General features: G+C 44.5%; 1 protein-coding gene across 6 annotated transcripts in view; it reads left to right on the forward strand.

The window, feature by feature from the left end:
• TBC1D5 (TBC1 domain family member 5) overlaps positions 1–22,756 on the forward strand; it is a 541,587-nt gene that overhangs the window by 507,701 nt on the left and 11,130 nt on the right. For all 6 annotated transcript variants that reach the window (XM_067737391.1, XM_067737392.1, XM_067737390.1 and 3 more), the window contains one exon: positions 10,025–10,124. In XM_067737391.1, the coding sequence (XP_067593492.1) occupies positions 10,025–10,124 (100 nt within the window). The remainder of the gene's footprint in view (positions 1–10,024; positions 10,125–22,756) is intronic.

A 22,756-nucleotide genomic window follows, 5' to 3' on the forward strand; every position in this document is an offset into this window, starting at 1 on the left:
TATTTGTATTTTTGTGAGTAGCTTAGCATGTTTTCAAGGTTCATCCATGTTGTAGCATATGTCAGGATTTCCTTCCTTTTTCAGGCTGAATAATATTCCATTGTAGGTCCTTACCACATTTTGCTTATCCATCCATCTGTCAGTGGACACTTGAATTACTTCTACATTTTAGCTATTATGAATAATGCTTCGGTGACCGTGGGTGTATAACTATCTCTTTGAGACTCCCCTTTCAGTTACTTTGGGTATATACCCAGAAGTGGAATTTCTGGATCATTCGGTAATTCCATTTTTAATTTTTGAGGAACATTTATACTGTTTTCCACATCAGCCTATACCATTTTACATTCCTACCAGCAGTGCACAAGGGTTCCAATTTCTCCACATCCGTACCAACATTTGTTACTATTTGCTTTTTGGATAGTAGCCATCCTAATAGGTATGAGGTGGTATCTCATTATGGTTTTGATTTGCCTCTCCCTGATGATTAGTGATGTTGAGCATCTTTTCATGTGCTTGTTGGCCATTTGTATATCTTTTTTGAAAAAATATCTATTCAAGTCCTTTACCCATTTTTTAATCAGGTTGGGTTTTTTTTTTTTTCGTTGCTATTGAGTTTTAAGAGTTCTCTATATATTCTGTGTATTAATCCCTTCTCAGACATATGATTTGCAAATATTTTCTCTCATTCTGTGGGCTCCTTTTTACTGTGTTGAGCACAAAAACACAATTTTTTTGATTTTTTTGTGCACAGTTTTTTGATGCACAGAAAAATTTTTGATGCACAAAATTTTTGTAATTTTCATGAAGTCCAGTTTTTCTACCTTTTCTCTTGATGCCTGTGCGTTTGGTGTCATATCTAAGAAATCATTGCCAAATTTAACGTCATGAAGTTTTGCTCTGTTTTCTTCTAAGTGTTTTGTAGTTTTATGTCTTACATTTAGGTCTTTGATCCATTTTGAGTTAATTATTTGTTTATGGTGAGAGATAAGGGTCCAACTCAATTCTTTTGCAAATGGATATCCAGTTTTCCCAGCACCATTTATTGAAAATACTGTCCTTTCTCACATTGAATGGTCTTGGCACCCTTGCAAAAATTATTTGACCCTATATGTGAGAGTTTATTTCTAGTTCTTTATTCTGTTCTATTGATCTATGTGTCTGTCTTTTTGCCAGTACCATGCTGTTTTGATTACTGTAATTCTGTAGTAAGTTTTGAAATCAGGAAGTGTAAGTCCTCCAGATTTGTTCTTCTTCAAGATTGTTTTGACTACCCAGAGTTCCTTGAGGTTCCATATGAATTTTAGGTTGAATTTTTCTCTTTCTGAAAAAATGTCATTGGGATTTTGATAGAGGTTGCATTGACTCTGTAGATCATTTTGGATAGTATTGACATTCTAACAATGTTAAGTCTTCTAATCCATGACCTTGGAATTTTATTTCTCCTTAATTTCTTTCAGCAGTTTTTATGATTTTCTACATATAAGATTATGTCATTTTAAAACAGAGATAGTTTTATTTCTTCCTTTCCAATTTGAATGCTTTTTATTTCTCTTTCTTGTGTAATTGCTCTGGTTGGAACTTCCAGTGTTGAATAGAAGTTGTGAAGGTGGAACATCCTTGTTTTTTCTACTCCCGATCTTAGAGGAAAAGCTTTCAGTCTTTCATCATTGAATATGATGTTTGCTGTGGTATTTTTCATGTATGGTTTTTATTATGTTGAAGTACTTTCCTTTCACTAGTTAATTGAATGGTTTTATCATGAAAGGCTGTTGAATTTTTTTAAATGCTTTTTCTGCGCCAATTGACATGATTGTCGTTTTTTTCTCATTTTGTTAATGTGGTGTTGTTCACACTTTCATATGTTGAACCATCCGTGCATCTTAGGGATAAATATATACATATATATATGTATTTATTTATTTATTATATATATATGTATGTGTATATATATATATATTCTTTTTTAGGTTCTTTTCCCTTATAGGTTATTACAAAATATTAAGTATCTAAATGTCCTAGTCTTTAATGTCTGGCTCCCCAAAGGGGAGAAAGAGAAAAATGAAGTGGGGCATAAAGGGTGCAGGCTGTTTCAATCCACTGGAAGTCACTTCATCTGGAGAGGGAGAAGTTTGCAATAATGGAAGGAGGTGTGACAATGGCCGCCCTCCTCTTTGTCTGCACCTCTGTGATCAGAAACAGCAATCAGTGATCAGCGCAGATCCCTGATATTTGAAGGGCAGGGTCCTTTTTGCCCACTCTGGCTGCCACAAGCTGCATGCAAGCTGCTCTAAGAACAAGGGCACAGCTGCCTGCCACAGGGCCAGGGGGTGGGGTAGCCCCCAGGTAGCTCCTATTGTGCTAAGAGCTGAAATGGACCGAAATTAACTACAATCTACCCTCCATGCCTTCCCCGGGAAGTGGACAGTCTTCAACAGACCCCAGCATTCCAAAATAGTTACATCAGGCAGAGTCTGCTGGTGCAATTATTGAATAGGTGGGGAGACAGATTTCTGGTGTTTCCTACTCCCCCATCTAACCCAGGGCAGTATTCCTTAATGTAGTTGTTCTATTCAGCTTGCTGGAGGAAACTAAAGTATGAAAATTCATAAAGTACTGTCAAATTTAGGTTTTAGCACCTTTGTTCTAGGCTATAACAGGCCGGAAGGAGCATCACCCCATTACAGCATGACATGGGGAGGAGGGAGGGGCCTCCGTGCTTGTTACGAAAACCCATTCTGTGAGGAAGGACATCTCTGGTGTCCACGGGTGGTATGCATCTCAGTGCTGGGACATAGCACTGCTTCAGTGGCTGAGAAAAAAAAAAAAGTCCGCTTGTGTAAGTTCTGCTCCTAGCTAGCCACCTAGCCATATTAAAATTTATTTATAAAAATAAGGGGTTGAAATATATTATCTCTAAAGGAAATTCCAGCACTGAAATGGTATGAGTTGCTAAATACCTTAAGCTTTGAGTTTCAGTTCAAAATTTCTAAAGGCCTTTTTCATTCACATTTAACGTGTCTGTTTACATCCTGTCTGAAAATAGGAACTGTTTTATTTACTGGGGAAATTTGATAACCATCTTTCCATTTTTGTGTCCTTAAGAATCACATTCTTTCTAGGCAGCCCCTGAAGAACAGCATCAAGTGATGTTCCCACTTTAAGTGCAGAGAAAGGAGCCACTACCTTGAAAATGCTGCTCAGGGCTTGCATATTGTACATTGGACAAAATATTATAGTCATTTACTTTTTCACAAGTTATTTCATTTAAGTTATTCTTACTGCTTAGTGTTGTTTAGGGAACAGATTTGTTTAGACTACAGTGTTGCTTTCAGTTTGACTGGGAATCAGTTTGGGTAATTTAAAAATATTAATATTTCCTTTTTCTCCTTAGTTAATCACCTTTTACTTTTTTGTCTTATTTTCTCTCTATTATGTTATTTGAATAATAATTTGATTTGATGATTACGAAAGTATGATCTGATTTCACTGTAGAAAATCCAGAAAAGATCAGAGGGAAAATGACCTACAATCGCACCGTTTGGAGAATAACCAATATAAACAGTTTGCTGAATGTCTTTCCCCTTTTTTCCAAAAACAGAATCATTCTTTACCTACTACTTTTCTGGTCAGTATATATGTTATTGTTAAATGTTCTCCTATGAGAACATTTAATTTCAAGTTGCATAATATTCTGTGCATCAATGTGTGTACCACAGGTTACCAAGTCGCCTGTCATTAGACATTTCGGATCTGTGTCAAAAGGACGAGGAATTTCCTGGGAGTTGTTTTTGCCCGTGTCCATAATTCCTTGGAATAACTTTATAGAAACTCTATTAATAATCTAAAGACAACAAAAGGAACATTTACTGAGCGTTTACCATTCACCAAGCACTGTGCAAAGCACTTCATCTGGAATATCTCATGTAATTCAATCCCCAACAGTCAGCTGAGATAGGGGTTATTATTATCCCCATTTTATAAGCAGGAAACTGAGGCTCAGCAAGCTCGGCTCTCGGGTGGGGGTCACAGAGGCGGTCCGTGCGGGTGTGATACACACTGATGCTAGGGCTGCCGACTGTGCTCCAGCTCGCTCCCTGCGTCACACACCCAGAGCACTGATTTTTATGCTCCTGAAAAGCCTTCTTCATGCTCCTCGTCTGTGTTTTCCAGTGGCATCTTCCTCTGCTGACACCATATGCTCCGGCTGGGGTTCCATCCACACCATGTGTGTATTTTGCCCTATGTAACCACAGCTTCCTCAGAACATCTGAGGCCTTCCCACTTTTTCTCCTCGAGACTTTCCGTTTCCTTCACTTCCCACTCCTTCTTCACCCATCTGCTCGATAACGACGGGGTGTCTCTCCTGTCTTCTGGCTGCTATATTTAGCCTGTTCCTGCTGCCTGCCAGTCGGTGTCGGTTGCTTGTCTGCCGCTCTGCAATCTGAGGATACCCCGCTCGGAAGCTCAGCGGAACTCCACCCTGGTGCCCTTCCTACCCCACTTTTCTCCAAACCAAGCGCGCCGGGGTCTCCATTAGTCCGTGGACAAGGACCCTGCTGCCGCCTGTGTGATCACGAGCAGGGCAGCGTGTCAGGGCAGTGGGCACCGCAGTGCGCACGTTGGACCCCAGCCCCCGAAACCTCAGTATGTGAAGCAGAAATAATAGGGACGGAAGGGAGGGAGGGGAGCCTTCCTGCCGGTCCTCCACTCCCGCTGTGCTCCACGCCCTCCTCGACTCAGTGACAGGCTCTTTGCCCGTGTCCCGAACTTTTCTGACTCTACTCCTTTGTTCACTGGGTCCCTGCCTCCTAAAACATCTTCCTTCGTTTCCTCTGAGCCAAGTCCCCCTTCTTCAAGACGCATCAAAAATGCTGCCTCTTCCAGAAAATCTGCCTTCATTTCTACCTCTATGGAGGCCATCTGCCCTCCCCATAACTGTGAAGTTTCTTTTTTCGTATCCGCTGCAAAACTTCCCTGACCCCCCTCCTGGCTTGATGTATAGGTCTGACCTCCTGCTAAATTTGCAAAGATTGGAATACATGTCTCATTTGTTATTATATTTCCCACAAGGGACAGCACAATACCAATGAATATATTTGTTGAAAAAATTAATGAATAAACCATAAACTGCAAAATCTCATCCTGTTATTAACCCAGAAAGAACACAAAGATGTTGAAGCATTTAACAAAATTGATATATATAATCCATATATTATAAAACAATTTAAACACTTGAGACATATAATATGTGAGTGGAAGTGTAATGATGCATCAGCTATCTGGGGGTGAATGGTGGCAGAAGCACCACTTTTTAAAAAGCAAATTCAAAACACATTTCTCCAGATACAGTCCAAGCAGAAATCATTCCGCAAACTAAATGGAACACAGCCAATCATACCTGCGTGTTTTTGAAGGAAAATAATTTAGTAAGCCATTTGGGGTTAGGACTTAACATTGGAAATAGTGAATTTCTCTTAAAGGAAACTTGAGATACGAGGTTATTCCTTGTAAGTCCTAGTAGTAATCAAGCATAAGAAAGAATATATACACATGGGGAAATAGGAGTAGTGGGCTAAGTGACTTGGGTTCTGAGACAGCTTTGTCAACCTTGGCATCACTTCCAGAGAACGTGGCTTACAGAGGAGACCATGTTTCATGTAGGACATGATGAGAGGGTCTACCTCGTAGGTTTATTGTGAGGATTAAATGAGTTCATGCACGTGAAGCGCAGGGTCAGGCCTATTCTAACCACTGTAAAAGGGTAGATGACGGCTGTTTTCCTCTTCTGATGGGACGGCCCTCATCCCTGGTCCTTCTCTGCAGGGCTGCCAGGTCCATCTGGTGCTGTGTGTTGCACACGTGGTCTGCACACCACCCTACTTCATAATCCTCCATCCGTTTCTTGCCTTACACATCAGTTCATTATCCAGAACTTAAGACAATAATGGGCTCTCAAGCCCTAATTCATCTTTCTGGGCTGGACCACATACAAGTTTTAAACCAAGAGTGAATCATAGACCTCTGTATTTAAAATCCATTTTATTGTTTTGACCTGATAAAAAAAATGTTTAAAAAAAGAATAATTGCCTTTATGGAGTACCTGTTCTTTGCCAGACACTCTCCATGTGTTATCATTTGGTCCTCCCACCAATACTGCCAAGTGGGGCTGAGGGGACCAAGAAAGTAAGCAACTTGTTCAAGATTACACAGCCAGTAACTGGTAGAAAGAGGATTCAAACCCAGGTGTGTCTTCCCCTGAATTCCGCCCTGTTTCACCATCCTCCCTCCTGTGACAGAACATGTATGTGAAAGTAAATATAGTAAGCGTTTCTCTTCATGTCTTATTTATACATAAAAATGACACTAACCGGTTGTTTTTGTAAAACCTCAAGGCAATTAGCCAAGCATCTGGTTTTGATTACAGAGGACCATTAATGAAAACAATGGACTAAAGCTGCCAGTGTCTGAAGCATGTTGGTCGGGAGGCTTGTGGAGCCTGAGAAGCTAAGATAGAAATGGAAAGTCAGTTCTCACAATTTTAGAAGCTTGATTCTCGGCTCTTCTTTTATCTGTAATTATATGAAAGAGTGAAGAATAAATGACAAGCCACCCTTTTGCCTCCAAGTGATGCCATTTCTATTTATAAAGTCTGAGTGATTGTTGAAGGGCTTAGGAATATTTTAAGATTAAGCAAACTCGAGAGAGATCATACACTGAATTTCAAACTTTCAAACGGAAGAGGTTCTTGCGCCCCTCAACCTGTTTCAACCAGAATGCTCCTCTTATCTCATAATTGGGCTTTAGTGTCAGCTTTCCTTTGGGGAAAAAAAAAAGGTTTAAATTAATGAAAACTGCCATTTTCTACAGAGCAGATTCCATTTGTATTGAGGTTGACTCAGGATTTTGGCAAGCAAGACGCTCTTCACTTGCCATCAGTGTCCTACGCAAAAGTGCACGCCTGGAAGACTGTGTCTTATATCCCCGTGTGCTCAGCCAGCGCACGCTTCCGCTGCCATGCTCTCGAGTCTGCCCCGTGCGCTTGTTCAGGTTGTGCACTGCACAGTTCAGAGGGCGCCAGCCTCAGCCCATTTTCCTTACAGTCATGTTCCCACCAGCACGGTAACACGTTTGGAGGAAGAGACCCCCTTGAGCTCCGTACTTCCCTCCAGCTGTCAGTGCCTCACCACCGACAGGCAAGGCCTGCGTCCCCTCCAGCTCTTGTTCCCTCCCAGCTTTTAAAAAGAAAATAAACTGAATACAATAAATCCATCGAGGTAGGAATGACTGCTGGGGATTAAGGCTCCCAAGGGCTTTTGCATCTTATAAGAAGTGATGGCTTAATCCAAACTAAACTAATACATAGAGTAAATAGACAAGAGGTTTTTAAGCCAGAAGGTGGTACGTTCCTGGTGTCCTTTAGTCCATTCCGGGCTCTCAGCACCCCAAATGGTAGCCGAGTGCAAGGACAGACTCTGGCCATACCTGGGTCCCCTTCTTTCGAAAGACTTCCACGAGCTGGCCTCAGTACAGTTTGAGACTCTTCCAGTTGGGTTTGTATCTGTGACACATTGAAAAGGTGACTTGTTCCATAGGAGGGACAGGAGGCTGGGATCAGGATTCCCAGGGCAGTTATTCTTATTTCTTTGTAAGACTTTCATGTACTCTCCCTCATCCTCTAGTTAATATACCTTTCCTATTCCAACTCCAAGCTTGTAAACTCCTTGGGAGCAAAGTATATAACTTCTGCCTTCTCCAGAGGGTGCCAGAGTTAGGCCCAGACTGGGTAGAGGGTTACTGAAGTTGACATGACTTGTTAATGGCAGGACCAGGAATAGAAGTCAGATTTCCTCGTGCCGTATACCATTCTAGTGTTCTTCCCATTCCACCCCCATGTCAGTTATCTGTGGCTACGTAACAAACCACCCCCAAACCCCGCTCCTCAAAACGGCATTGTTACTTCTCATAGGTTTACCGGTCAGGCATCTGGACAAGGCTGGGTTAGGCTGCTCTTCCGTTCCACGCGATGCTGACTGGGTTACTCATTTGGCTGGCTTCAGACAGATGGAGCTGAAGGGTCCAGGAAGACGCCATTCACGTGTCTAGAACCTCACTGCTTCTCCTGTGGCCTCTTTCTCTCCATTTTGTCTCTCCTCCCTTTCAGTATCCTAGCCTGAGCTTCTTGACAACTAACTATGGTAGCCCTCTTCCTCTGGTGCAAGCAGAAGAAAGCAGAAGTTGGCAGGCCTCTTACACTAGCCCCCAGCTGGAGCAGTTTGACTTCTGCTGCATCCTCTGGATCGAGGCAAGTGGCAGGCCAGCCAGGATTCGAGGGGAGGAGAAACAGACACTACCTCTTGATGAGTGGAACAGCATGTCCATTGAGGGAGGGAAGGAATGGATGGTGGCCATCTTTGGAGACGAACCACAACCAGGGTTAACCCACAGATGTAGCCTTCTTTCTGTGATTCCTGTAGGGTCCTGATAGAACGGGGAAACTCAAGTTTGTGCAGACACAAAGGAGAAAAAGGAGAAGAAGAATGCCCTGAAACCACCTACCCAAGGCCCCAGTAATCATTCCCTGTCTGAGCTTCTCCTGGTTGCATTTGTCTTTACTGGAGCATCAGAAGAGAGGCTGCTTCGCCTTGTGGGATGTATAAAGTACATGGTTCATGCTTGTGTAATCCTACAGTGGGCATTTCACAGTAATTTGTTTTTAGAGCTATGGCTACGTCTGTTTTCTGCGTCAGGCGTTTAAATGCATATTCCTAAGGGCTCAGCCTCCAGGCAGCCGTTAAAGACAGTGCTTTTCAGTGCTGCCTGTGTGTATTGCTTAAATGGGGTACACCTACAAGTAACCTTTTCAACTGTTAATTTCCATCTATGTGTCAAATTATATTCAGTCTCTAAGAAAAAGTATCTCTTGGGAGGTTTCTCTTCCCTTTTTTTTGATGACACAGAGGATTCTTAATGTGAAAAGAAAAGTGTCTAACACTCGAAAATCAATTTGCTAGCCTCCTCCAGCTTTGAGGATTACTCTTTCTCTGAGAAAAACTCCCTTAATCTTTGAAATTTCCTTGGGAACTTTTTTGCATGTATTCCTTTTTTTCTTAAAAAAAAAAAAAAAACCCAAAACCCACATTTTATCCTTTTGTTACAGTTAGATTGTCTTTTACCATTTAGATAATTATCCCACCCAGAGTATTTTTTTTCCTGGAAACAGTCAAATAAATACAATCCTCTAGTATCCTACCAAGAGAGGAAACGTTAAGAGCAGCTAATTATGGGCTGTGGGGACAGAACTTTTCCAAGTGCTTTGGGAAATCTCACGTTTTAAGAGATTATCATTGTCTAGAAAATGATGAGATTTGTCTGAAACAAATGGAAATCTTTGGTTTCTCAAATGTGTGTGAGAAAATGTAATGGTCTTGTACCAGCTGCCTAAGGAGTAGGGTCCACCGAAATCCCATTTACTCTCTCAATTTGTGTGTCTCCACAGTTACTGAAGATATTTTATGTACTTCTGTAATACAAGGTTGTATGGGTAAACATTGACACGTGGCGCAAAGCTGGCATTAAATTAGGAGAAGTCCAGATTTTTTTTTTTTTTTTTTTTTTGCGGTACGCGGGCCTCTCACTGTTGTGGCCTCTCCCATCGTGGGGCACAGGCTCCGGACGCGCAGGCTCAGCGGCCATGGCTCATGGGCCCAGCCGCTCCGCGGCATGTGGGATCTTCCCGGACCGGGGCACGAACCCGTGTCCCCTGCATCGGCAGGCGGACTCTCTACCACTGCGCCACCGGGGAAGCCCAAGTCCAGATTTTTTTAAACCTCCACTTTACCCTTACTCTGGTTTGGTGGTGGTGGCAGTAGTGGGTTTCTGTTGTTTATTTGTTGCTTTCTTTTGTTCTGTCTAGGGCTGAAAAGACACTGTGGCTCTTTAACAGTTCAGATCATTTGGAGGACTTTGGGGATTTTCTTTGATTTTTTTTTTCATTTTCATATCTTTGCTCCCTTCATTTTAGGAAGAAGAATTAGAAGCCCAGATTTCCCTCCTTCAAGGACAGTTGAATGACCTGGATGCCATGTGCAAATACTGTGCAAAGGTGATGGACACTCATCTTGGTGAGTGAAGTACTTTGGCCCTGGGCACACTGACAGTCGCGACAGTAATAGCCCAGCCGCGAGGGCCTGTGTTGAGCGCTTTACGTGAATTATCTCATGTAACCCACACAGCAGAGCTGCAGTAGGTGTACGGTTACTATCCACCTTGTGCACATGAGGAAACTGATGCACGGAGATTAATACAGTTTCCCCAAATTATAACCCCAGTGAGTAGAGGAGAAATTCAAAATCAAGCAGTCTGACTCTAGATTTCAGCTCTTAACGGCTACACTGCCCTTTGTAAATATCTCCCTGCCCCAAACCAAAATGAAATATTGAACTTTCAAGATCAGATGGTCAGCTCTACTCTTGTGCTAACCTGCCTATCATCACTCATGTGATGATTATTTTGACAGTGCTTTTGTTATTTTTTTAAGTATATGTTTTTAACCACCTGCCCAAAATGCATGTCCAGACCCTGACCTTTTCTTACTTCTGACTGTGTCTATACTTTAAGAAATGTCTTTAAAAAAAAAAAGAAGAAGAAGTCTTAGTTTGAAGTTGAGTTTATATGTGAGTTGCCCATATGTCACATGAGAGAGTCTTCAGGCCTTATTCTCTACATTTGTGAAAGTTCTGTACTTTATATTAGAAGAGGCCTCTGCTGGACCACCTGTGTATTGCTTCAGGAACTCCATTCTGCTTGCAGAACTTTTATAATCCATACTGTGGTTATTTTCAGCCCACTTATGGACATCCTTTCCCTCTCCATTCTCCAGTGTCTAGTATCTGTAGTTTGGGAGCAAATTAGGAAAACAGGACATGTATCTCATGGAAATGGCCAGTATGCTGCCTGGTGAGTGTGGAGAAGTGGCAATACCAAGCACTGTGAGAAATCAGGATGTACCCCACCTATGAGGGGAAACCAAAGAGAACCTACCAAGGCCTCTTCCCACTGGCAGGGGCCATGAGAGTGGCCCATCTGTGGGGCCTTCGCTGAAGATAGACTTTATGTTTTTCTTCACTTTATTCCACAAATATTGAGTGCCTGCAACATGCCAGGCCCTTTTCTAGACACTGGAGAAATACTAGTGAACAAAACAGATGAAAATCATGTATATTTCACAGCTCAATCCTATTTTTGACAATTGAAAACAGCCATGTTTTATCAGTTTCGTGTTTATCCTTCAGAAATAAACTATGTTTGTACAAACCAGTATAACCCTGCACTTACCCTTTCAGAGTGCAAGTGGAGCATAATCCTCACGCTGCTCTGCACTTTGATTTCTCGTTGAACACTATATTATGGAGAGCACTTCTGTATGAATACAGAGAGTGGCCTCATGCTTTCTTACACCTGCATTGAATCTCATTATATGGCTGTATCAATTCACTTAACCCCAGACTAATGAGCATCTAAGATGTTGACAATCTTTTAACATTACAAATGATGTTAAAATGAAGAATCTTATGTAACCTTTCACACATGGACAAGCATATGGTATAAATTCCTACTTTTCACCCTTTAAAGGAGTGTTTAAATAACTGTTGTAAGTATAAGACAGCCCTGAAGCTCAGTCCTTGGTTTTCCTAGACCCAGGGAGCAGTTGTTTGTAGAACATGAAGCTTATTATAGACAAACACTTTATGTAGGAATAACAGCGACAGCCCAGGCAAAATCTAATCATTTGAATTAGCCGAGTAATGGAGACAAAGGCAAAGTGAATTCCTGGTGCCCAAATTATCCAGATAATTAAGTTCCTGTACTTGACTTTGCGCTGGCAAGTTGGTCTCAATAATAAATCAGGAACACAATCCTCACTTGCCTCCAAAATTCAGCTGTCCTTCCTCTTTTTTAGAAGAATGAAAAAACTCAAGAGGGATGAAGATAGACTTTATACCTCAGATTCTATCAGTCACCGAGCCTGCTGGGTCCTGAGTCCATGACATGTGGCCAACACGGCTGTCGTCTGGATGTAGCCTAAAACATACTGGCCTGGAGCCAGTAATACACGCTCTCTTATGGCTTTAGAGAGGTTCTTGAACCAAGTGTCGCGCGGCCTCCCGCTCGCTGGGCCCTGTTCTATCCTCCGCCTTCTTTCTGCTCTCTTGACCCCTCCTCCAGAGAAAGGGCTCAGGAGGGGGAAGCTGCAGGACAAACCGCGGTAGGTGATCAAAAGGGTAGTATCTGTAATCACAGAAAGAGACGTTCCCCGTCACACCTGCTTCCACCCCCTTCAAAACTCTATTTATATGTTTCTTTATGATCACTTTTTAAAATTCATATAGAATTGATTTTACATGAATCTTATAGCATCACAGTTTAAAATGCATCAAAAAGAAGGGGGTGGGATGAATTGGGAGATTAGGGTTGACATATGTACACTCCGATGTATAAAATAGATAACTAATGAGAACCTGCTGTACAGCGCAGGGAACTCTGCTCAGTGCGCTGTGGTGACCTAAATGGGAAGGGAATCCAAATAAAAGAGGGTATGTGTGTATACGTATGGCTGATTCGCTTTGCTGCGCAGCAGAAACTAACACAGCCGTGTGAAGCAACTATACTGCAATAAAAAAATAAAATGCTTCAAAAAGAAGTAACGAAGAGGTAGTTTATGTATAAATAACTGATATGTATTACATAACTAGTTTTAGTTAATTATTTAATTTTAATTTTAAAGTAAGTGTGGGCGTGTGTGTGTGCACATGCACATGTGTGTATTTTTTCCTTCTCCAGCTAAATGGGTGACCTTCGTGTTACTTGATTTTGGGTTTTGACCAAAGTAGGAGAACAAAGAAGTGACTAAAAAGATGTACTGGAACTGTAGCAAAATCCTAGAGTAGGATATTTCCAAGTGGTCGGGGCCACATAGCAGCTTTTAAAGCAACTTTACTTAAGCCTCAGAATTTTCAAACAGCTTTTGCTCTGATTTTTGTTCTTTCAGTCAGCACCAGAAGAGCATTTTCTCATTGCATGGGAGGGGGAAGCACTTTAATTAAAGAAAAGCCCATACCCAGCTGTGAATTTTCAGCTAACCACAAAACTAGATTTGTTTTTGTGTATATGTTTCACTTTCAGCCAGAATCCCTTCACATGGCTGTCGACTTCTTTTTGCCATACAGATAGCACGACTGCATTTTTACAGTAGGGTTGAGGGTTGCTACAGAGAATTCGTGGCCCTGGGGGCTGCAGATGCATTTTATTTCATCTGCATATATAACGCTGGTTTACTAAAGGGTGTTCCCGGGTTGTAGGCAGTTTTGACTGTAAGCAAAAATTTGAGGAAAACACAAAGATTAATTGAGGTGAAGCTCTTGATCTACTTTTTAAATTATATCCTTTAAAAATGACTTTAATACCCTAGTATTTTTTCCATATGACCTTTTCTGTTTTTCCTGATTATTAAAGTAGTTCAAAAATAGGCACAAGTGAAAAATCCATGACTACTTGATTGATTATAATATAGTAATGCAATCTTTATAAAGATTAAAATATTTATTAACGTAAGGAGATGTTCATAATATATTAGGAAGTGAAAACAGCAGGTGGCACAATAGAATATATTTGATGTGAAAGTAACCATTAACAGTGATGGCCTGAGTGAAAGGAAGATTATAGAGGGACTTTCTAAGGGACCTAGTCTTCTATGCTTGGAAAATCTGTAGATGCCTTAAGTGCGTGTAACTAGCACCTGGGGGTCAGTCTTTACACTGCAGGCAAGAGTCAGCTGTAAGAGCGGCTACAGTGGTACCTGAGAAGGAGAGACAGCCTCGTGGGCATCAGACAGACACAGGGTTGAAACCAGGCTCCGTCACCTGTGAGATCAGCGTGCTTATGATCGCGTCCACATATATAAAATGGAGATACAAAGATCAATCTCTTGCCAGTTGGTTGCCAAGACTGGTATGTTTTTAAAGCCCAGCACAGGTTGGGTTTTCAGCACAAATCCTCCCCTCTTTCCCCTTAACTCTTAACTGTCCCTTCTGGTGGACGAGCCTGGGAAACTCAGCCAGCCCATGACCAGAGAGCTGGGTAGCGACTGGTCTCGGGCCCCGCCGCGAGTTAGCGGGAGAGCTGGGAACAGTACCACACTTCCCCAAACCTACTCGAATATTCCTCCATCAAATCATGCCAAAAGATGCTGGATTTTTGGATCTGCTGGTCCTCAGATTAGGTGTGTGAGCTCTTTGAGCAAAAGCAGCTTTGTCAGAGCCCAGTGGTGCGTCTGCAGGCCACCGTGGCATGAGCCCCCCGAGGGCCGTGAGAGCGGCCTCACATACTCATCCTGGGAGTTACTGCTCTGCACCCTTTTCTAATGTTAATTATTTTCACTAAATTCCTTTCATTTCAAGAGAATGCCATATCAGCCTATGTTATCATCAGACAGGAAATAATATCTTAAAATGTCAAGTACAGTTGAAGGCTATTTTTATAACAGAACAAATACAGAGAAAAGCATCTCAGTTAAAAATTAAATAAAGGCATTTGTTTAAATGGTCCTTTAATTGTAGAGGTAATAAAATTGACTGGTTAGCAGTTATTTCCTTATAGTTCTGGAAGCCAACACTGAAAAAGTATTTGTCTTCTCAAAACTCTACCAAAATTCCCATTTCATTACCTCCACATAAGTGAGCTATGTGAATTCAAAGATTTAGAGACAGGAAGTGAAAATCTGTGTTTTATTAAATCTAAACTTTTCCTGTCAACTTTAGAAGACTTTTTCACATGTTAATTTTTCTGTTGCTATAGTCACTTCTGACAGTTGAGCTGAAAACCATTGACAGCAGGAACCTCCGTGGCTGAGTCAGGCTATTTTTAGGTTTGCCATCGTTCACACGTAATTTAATTGCACGTGGCTGAGCTGCCTGCACTTCTCTGATCTGTGAGCAGCTGGGCTGCTGATTGCCCTGCCTGCTCCCAGGGGAGGTGTTTCCCCTCATCTGTTTGGTATTTACACTAGTTTCCGGCAGCTTGCCCTTTCATTGGTGGTTCACACAGACAATGGGAGGGTTAAATGCAATGAATGAAGGGAAATTAGAGTTGTTCTGTAGCCCGTAGGATCTTAGACTGTTGAAGATGTGGACCCCCAACAGGCCGTCTCGGCCGTTCTTCATTTCACAGATAAGGAAACCGAGGCCCGGGCAGAATGAGTGACACACAGCTCGCATGTGCCAGGGGCCCAGACCCCATCCCAGGCCTTGTACTCTCTTCCACTGATGATCCTGCGGAGGCCACACTCGAATCAGTAGTGGGACTCCAGATCTGCTGCTTTATGGCACACATCCTTACTGACTTTGTACTTGTCCTAACGTTTATACAAGAATTAGCTGTAAGAGGAGGCCACGTTTGAAAATCAGTTTATTAGCCTCTGCAAGAACTTTATGCATCTGATTTGCTGATGTTTACAAAAACAGCGTTCAATTGATGTCTTTGGAAATGTTCAGCAAGCAGTTAACTAATGACATCTGAGAAACACAGAAGGAAAATGTGATCACCAGACAGCTTTCCCTCTGGCAACCACACTGTGATAAAAGCTTCTTGTAATTCTTTTAAGAATTTGAAACACTGCATTTAATTGTGGGTAGCATAGTCCTCTGTAGAAGGATAAGGTATACTTCACCTGGGGGTCTTGTTAAAAATGCAGATTTTGACTCAGTAGGTCTGAGCCGGGGCCTGAAGATGTGCATTTCTAACAGCCTCCAGGACACCTGGTGATACTGGCCCATGACAGACTCCAAGCAGCAAGGGGCAAGAGAATTTATGCAATCGGGGCAAGATTCAGTTAATGTATTGCTAGCGCTGTCATGCATCCGTAACCCCGCACTGCAGGCACACGTGCAGGAGCTCTGTGGGTGGAGAGCTCACAAGCTCCCTGGCGACATTCAGTGCTGTTCTCAGCCTCTTTCCAGCCTTGCTGTCTTGTGGAAGGCATTTTCCCCCCGGTTGTATTATCAGAAGCCTTGGAAGCATCTTCCTTGCACCAACCCTAGACCTACTGAGAAAAACTTAGCCAACTGTACGCTACCTTATCCTTTCCTGGCTCAGAGAACACATCCCTGATCACGAGGCCTCAGTATGGACGATTCATCTTGCATCCTTTTGTTTTCCATTTTATGGCTCTCTCCATTTTCCCACATGCTTTTCCAAACCGAATATCTTTCACTCTCTTTCTCTTTTGAAGATCATTCCTAAATCCTTTGTCTTTCTTAAACTGTGTCTGACTGCAACACCTGTTCTTCCCACCTCCATATCAGGCTGCCTTTCCATCTCCTCTAACCCCGGCCTCTCCAGCGATGACCCAGGAAGCAAAAGACTTGTCCCCCCCCCCTCCCCCCACCTCAGTAGAAACAGGCTTGCCACCAACAGCTCGCAGGCTCAAGGACTTCTTGGCCACCACAAGCGTCTCATGCTGAGCTGAGGGCTTGTGAGTGGGGAGAGGGGCCCCGAGGCGGAGGTGAGGAGGTTCGTGTTCACTGCCATGGCTGTGTGTCACTCCCAGCTGAGGTGTGGCACTTGACTGTCCCCAGTCCTCAGGTGGGCAAAACCTTATGGCCTGCAATTCACGAAGAACATATCCATCTTCAGCCCAATTCAAAGTGTCTTGTCTGACTAAATGATGTTATTTTAGGATGATCTTAGCCAAACTTCTATCTCATTGCTCCCAAACGAGACGCGGTGGTTACAGAAACCCCAGGATATTTCCTATTAGTGAGGTCCTAGCTGTGTTTCTGCTTTTATTTTTAGAAATATGTATTCTGGCAAAGGCATCTAACCCTTACTGGAGCTTAGAGACCTTTTAAGTTGAAAAGTGTGTGCAGAGTCTCTTCTGCTTGACCCAAAGGTGGCAGCCGTATCACGAACAGGATAGATTTTACCTTGAAGAGCCGTGCTTCTGTGCCAGCCTCTGGCCGGCAGGGAGGGAAATGCTGAGAGAAGAATCAGAAACGGTTGAGACCAGTACAGATTTGGAACTCTGTGCTGAGCACACTCAGTTCACTTAGGAGAACTGTTTATTGACCCGAAGACTAAGCTTCAGTGCAATACGCGTTGTTTGCCTAGTCTTCCCTTGGGTTTTCCTACGGATTGTTCCCCTCCCAGTGCTGAGTTTAGGGTCTTCAGCCATTCTGGCAGCTGGATGCAAAGTAGGACCCTTGATTGTATTTTCTGTGTGATCTGCTTTTTGCTTTTTAAGAAAATACTGAGCGCCAAGCCCCGGACTCAGTCCTTGGCCCTCAGTAGACCGTCAGTGACTGTACTTCCCTTCACCCGCCCCTCCCACTTTTCCAATCCAGGATCTGCTTGATCGGATTAGTAGCCCTTAATTCTTCACCTGAGAACTCTCTCACCTGCATCTATTCCTCAGGAGATAAAAATCAACCCTAATGTTGGCAGGAAAGCCTCGCATCGGCCATTCAGCCAATATTTCCTAAGTACCTGCTCTCTGATGTAGAAACAGGCTCGGGGTGAAGGAGGTTGGTGTGGGGTGAAGTGGGGGAGCGCTTTTCAAATAGAGCTCAACGTGTATGGAAAGAGTGGACCAAACTTCAAAGGAGGGAGACAGAGCGCAACAGAGAATATGCCTTGTTAGAAATACCTAAAGTGACACGTGGCTTCACAGGAAGCAAGCACAGTCCTCCTGGAGCACCAGTGATCTCCGAAACATTGGCAGGGACGGTGGGTTCAAAGTCAAGGGATGTCGTGAACCCACACCACCCGCATTTGCAACCAGAAGACCTGGAGTCCAGGACTTGCCGTGCAGAACTGTGCAGTTTCAGGAAACTTTCAGTCTTCAAGCCTCATCTCTGGATGACAGTTGCAAGCATGAAAGATGAAGCAGGAGAGTCCATCAGGCGGGTGCTTGCGGAGGGAAGGACTGACGCTTGAACAGCGTTAAGGTGGGCTTTGAAGAGGAGGAGGGTGTGGTGTTAGGAGGAGAGTAGAAGGGCCTTCTAGACGGGGAGTGGCATTGCAGGGACACCCAGAAATAGACGCCACGCATTAAAGGATGAATTTGACGCCTACAAGTCTTCTCCTAGACCTGCCTTCTCCCAAGACTGGACAACTCTGGCACACCCTCTGTGGGCAGAAATCCCTTTGCTAATAATGGCCCAGCCAAAGCCAATAGTGACAAAGTACAGGTCTGCCCCCCTCCTTGACTAATGGTCACTTCTTAAACCACCACCACTCTCTGGACGCGTGTGACCCTGGGGCAACCATACACGTGCCCCCTCTGGTTTGTAACAGCCTGTGTATTTCCTCTGGGGCCGTCCCTGGTTGTCAGAAGTCAGGGTGACTAAATCTCTGTCAGAGACGAGAGAACCTCTGGGAGCAGAATCCACTTATCTGGGTGTTTAAGGAACTGGTGAAAGAAACAACAACAGCAACAACATACTAAGCAATAATAATCATAGCAAGGCAGCACGATAGACGTGGACCACTTCGATTATCTCCTCTAACCTTCAAGGCAGGTGTCACCCACATGTTACTGATAGGTTTAGTGACACACAGACCCATCAGTATCATGGCCCAGGGTCATCAAAGTCCAGGCTGTTGGATGACCACTCCAGTGCTCCAGAAAGCTCTGGGAGAAGTGAAAGGTGACTTCCTGCCGCTGGCTGACCTCCCTTAGGTCAGTTCCACCACCAGATAAAGGGCACTGGCATCTCAAGGCAGTCAAGTCACTGCCAGGACTCCACCCTGTGCCTTTTCGTATCTCCAGCTTCCCCATCAGTGCCATATGCATAAATCGTGTGTGTCAGGAGGGCTCAGGAGTCCAGCCAATCCGGAATCTGATCCTAGCTCTGTCCAGTCATGGGACCTCACCTAAGAGACCTGGCATTTCTCAGCTGGGCTCCCATTTCTATGATAGGATGATGGCCCTCATCCAGAAGGGTTGTTGGGATAGTCAGATGAGGTCAGGTGGCTGTGTAGACACGGAAGCTCCCGGGTGTTGAGCTTCTGCAGTGGCCTGGGTGCTGTGCTGTTTGTTTATGCTTCACACTAATCCTCTGGGGAAAGGTCTGTTATTACCCCTCAGGCACAAGGAGGTTAAATGACCCGCCCAGTTTCACCTCTGTAGACAGATGTGAGTTCTCCTTTTGTCCCCTTTTCCTGCCCTTCTTAACGAATATAGGCTTCTGTTATCTTTGTACCCGGCATATAGATGAAAACACTTTTATTTTAGCATTGAAAAGAACTTTAGGAAATTGAAAAAGTAGTTCGTGTGCCATTTCCATTATCCTTAGAGAGAGAGACCCATTTTTTGCGGCATTGACATTTCATTAAAAGTAGTGGAGACCCCATGGGATTGTGACGTTGATGAGATTTTTGTGTAATTTCCACAGAAGCAGTTAGTTCTGTGAGGTTTTCCCCTTTAGTTTCAGTGCCCCAACATCTTTAATAGATAATGCTTAAATAGAAGGAGATTATAAAGAACATAATCTTCCTTCTACACAGAAACAAAAAGAAAGAACCTTTATATCATCATTTATATTATTCTGCCTCTTACTAGAAGGAAAAATGTGCACTACATTGAAAATTTAAACATTTCACATTTCTGCCTTCAATATTATAAGGTATGAAAAGAGACCGTTATTTTTTTCTGTTTTTACATGCAGTGCATTTGTGACTGAGAAGTTCTGTATTACTAAAATGGTTGTAAATGCTGCCTTGAATCAGTATATAGTGGAAGTGGCTAGGCGAAGAATTTACACGGTCAGTACTTTGTGAGGTAAATAAAAATTCTTGTATTCAGGACACCTAGCAGCCTCTGTAGGTGCCCTTTTGTTTTGACTTGGATTTCTGTACCCTGGATTGCACAGCTAGTCAGCTCCGTTGATTACAGGAGAGGTTTAGCCTTAAAATTAAGTGAACGTTTTATGTCATTTTATGTGGGTTTTCAGGGGAGAAGCTCCTGGTTTTCATCCCCTTCAAAAAGGTGAACTTTGATCCAATCCAAAGAACCAGGCTGGAGAGCTGCTGGGTGGGAGTGCACTGCTGAGGACACCAAGGCTCTGGGCTCCTGTCCTCCCAGGTGCGCCCTTGACCTTGGTCCCCTTTCATTAGAGGAACTGGATGACTTTGATCCTGTGTGACAGGTGGGCAGCGTGGCTGCTGTACTGAGTCGAGAAGTGTTCCCCCCAATTCATGTTCACCCGGAACCCGTGAATGTGACCTTATTTGGAAAGAGGGTCTTGACAAGGGTCATGGAGTTGAGACGAAGCCGGGAGGAGGCAGGAAAGCACACTTCTCTCCAGCCTGCAGGGAGCGAGGCCCCACCGGCACCTTGGCTTTGACTTAGCACCTCTGGAACGAGAATACATTTCTTTCGTTTTAAACCACCCAGTTTGTAGTCCTTTGACACGCTTACAGCCGCTACTCACATTAACCCCCAAAACAGTAGAACAGACACACCAGGAGGTTATTTATTTTTTTCTTAAGTCAAAGCAGCCCAGAGGCAGGCCCTGGGAGCAGGTATGGCAGCTCCGCGATGTGCCGGGGCCACGCCCACAGCGCTGGGCGGTGACCCTCACCCAGGCGCTTGCGAGGTGACCTGCAGGGTTCCTGCCAGCCTTTCAGGCAGCACGAGTGGGGAACGTAAAGGCCCCAAAGGCACAGACGGAGCCAGTCCCCGTGGGGAGCTTTCCAGAGGCTCCCTCCGCGGGCTTCCCTTACAGGTCTTGGGCTACCGCGGTGTCACGTGACCACCGCTGGCGGCGAGGGAGGGCGCACCGCAACCTCTGGGACCCGTCGGTGAGGAGTGGTTGGAGGGTGGGGTTGGGGTCCCCCCCCCCGCAGCAGCCCCACCACCTCTTTAGACCTGAGAGACGGTGCAGCGGCCGTGGGGATCTAGGCTGTGGCTGCTGGCGTCTCAGCAAAGGAAAGCACAGGAAGGGAGGGGCCTTGAGAAACAGGGAGCGTATCCCCACTTAGGCCTGAAGGACCAGGGTTTCCCGACGCGCTCCTGCCCTCTGCTTCCCCAGCCTGCCCTGCCAGCATCACCACTACCCCTCTGGAGTATACGGGCCACGGGAGGCTCACAGCAAAGCAGGGCATCCACGAGAGCGTGGCTAGGCCTTCTTGGTTCATGGGATTTTCGGCCCGCACGGCCAGTGTGATGTGGTACGGCCTCAGGTCTGCAGTGGGAGAGTAAATCTATATACTTAAACTCGGGTGTGCAGAAATCTCGCTCTGAAGTTCCAGTCCCACCAACGGCCGTCGGAAGCCTAAACACTTGCCAGTTAGAGGCAACTCGATTTCCTACCGGTTAACCACCTTGTCTGGACCAAGGCCCACAGTTCGTTTCCCCACTCTGTCTCTTCTTCCTGCCCGGGTGGCGTCAGGATTCTGGTCTGTCTCACGTGTCCCTCTGTTATTTGAGTAAGGGCCTCTGAGTGCCCTCCGGGTCCTTGCCGGCCTCTAAGGAAGGCTCTGTTCCCGCATCTTTCTAGGCCTCTGTCCCCACTGGAGCCACTGACAGCCCTGTCAGCCAAGGCCTGTGGTCCTTACGGCTGCCAACCGTGGGTCCCACCACTACGTTGGAGACAGGCAGTCTGGCCAAGCCCTTTGGCTCCGTGCGATGTTCCACAGCAAACTCTCCAAGAGGCAACAGGAGACAAAGGTCCTGCAGGGCAGGACATAACCTATCACAGTTGCTCTCTACAGATCGCCTCTCTTCCTGGCCCCCGACTTGCCAGGTGCGGCCTCCGTTACTTCCTTGGACGGGAGAACCCGCCGCGCTTCCTCCGGCTGTCCCGGTGCCCCTGCATCCGCTGGCTGAGGTTCCTCCCGGGGCCTGGGAGCTCTCCCCTGCTGCCTCCGCCTCCACGGCCAGAGCTGGGGATCTGCCCCCTAGCGGCTCAGTGGGGCAGGGCCACCGCCCAGCCAAACTGCCTAGGCAGCCCTGGGCCCCGAGCTCTGCCTTAAAACTGATTCACTTTTTTTATAAAGCAGAAACTAACACACCATTGTAAAGCAATTATACTCCAATAAAGACGTTGATTAAAAAAAAATGCCTAGAAGATTTGAAAGAGAATTCCTCAAGTTAAAAAAGAAATGTCATTGAAATTTAAAATTCAATAAATATTTGATACAATAAGGCTAGGCTGCTCTAACAAAAAGATCCAACAATAATTCAGTGCCTTAAAGGAGACTGAAGTTTACTTTCCTCCCACATAGTAGTCTGAGGGAGTGTTCACGGTAAACGTTGAGCCTCTATTTCATTTGGCCATTCAGGGATACACTCTCCTCCAGGTCCTTGTTTTCATCTATAGTTGGGGTAGTGAGTTGTCATGGGTTCCAGATAGCTAGAAGGGAGAAGAGAGAATGGAGGAGTTATGAATAGGCCTTACATTTCAATCCTGGAAGTGGTATACTTCGATTCTGTTCATGTTTCATTGACAAGTGTGCTCCTTGGTAATTCCTCCTCTCACCCCTCCCCCACCCACTGACCCCAGGCATACACTGTCCTACTTTCTGTAACCATAAATTACTTTGAATTTTCCAGAATTTTAAATAAATAAAATTATATGGTTAAAAAAAAAAAAAAAAAAAGCCAAGCAGTCCTGAGGCAACCCTGAAAGGCAACCCTTCTCAGTCCTCCCAAAGACCTACAGAACTGTCTCTCTGGTCAGTCTTCTGCAGTTGGTTG

Source organism: Pseudorca crassidens, chromosome 5 (assembly GCF_039906515.1).
Source record: "Pseudorca crassidens isolate mPseCra1 chromosome 5, mPseCra1.hap1, whole genome shotgun sequence".
Lineage (NCBI taxonomy): Eukaryota > Metazoa > Chordata > Mammalia > Artiodactyla > Delphinidae > Pseudorca > Pseudorca crassidens.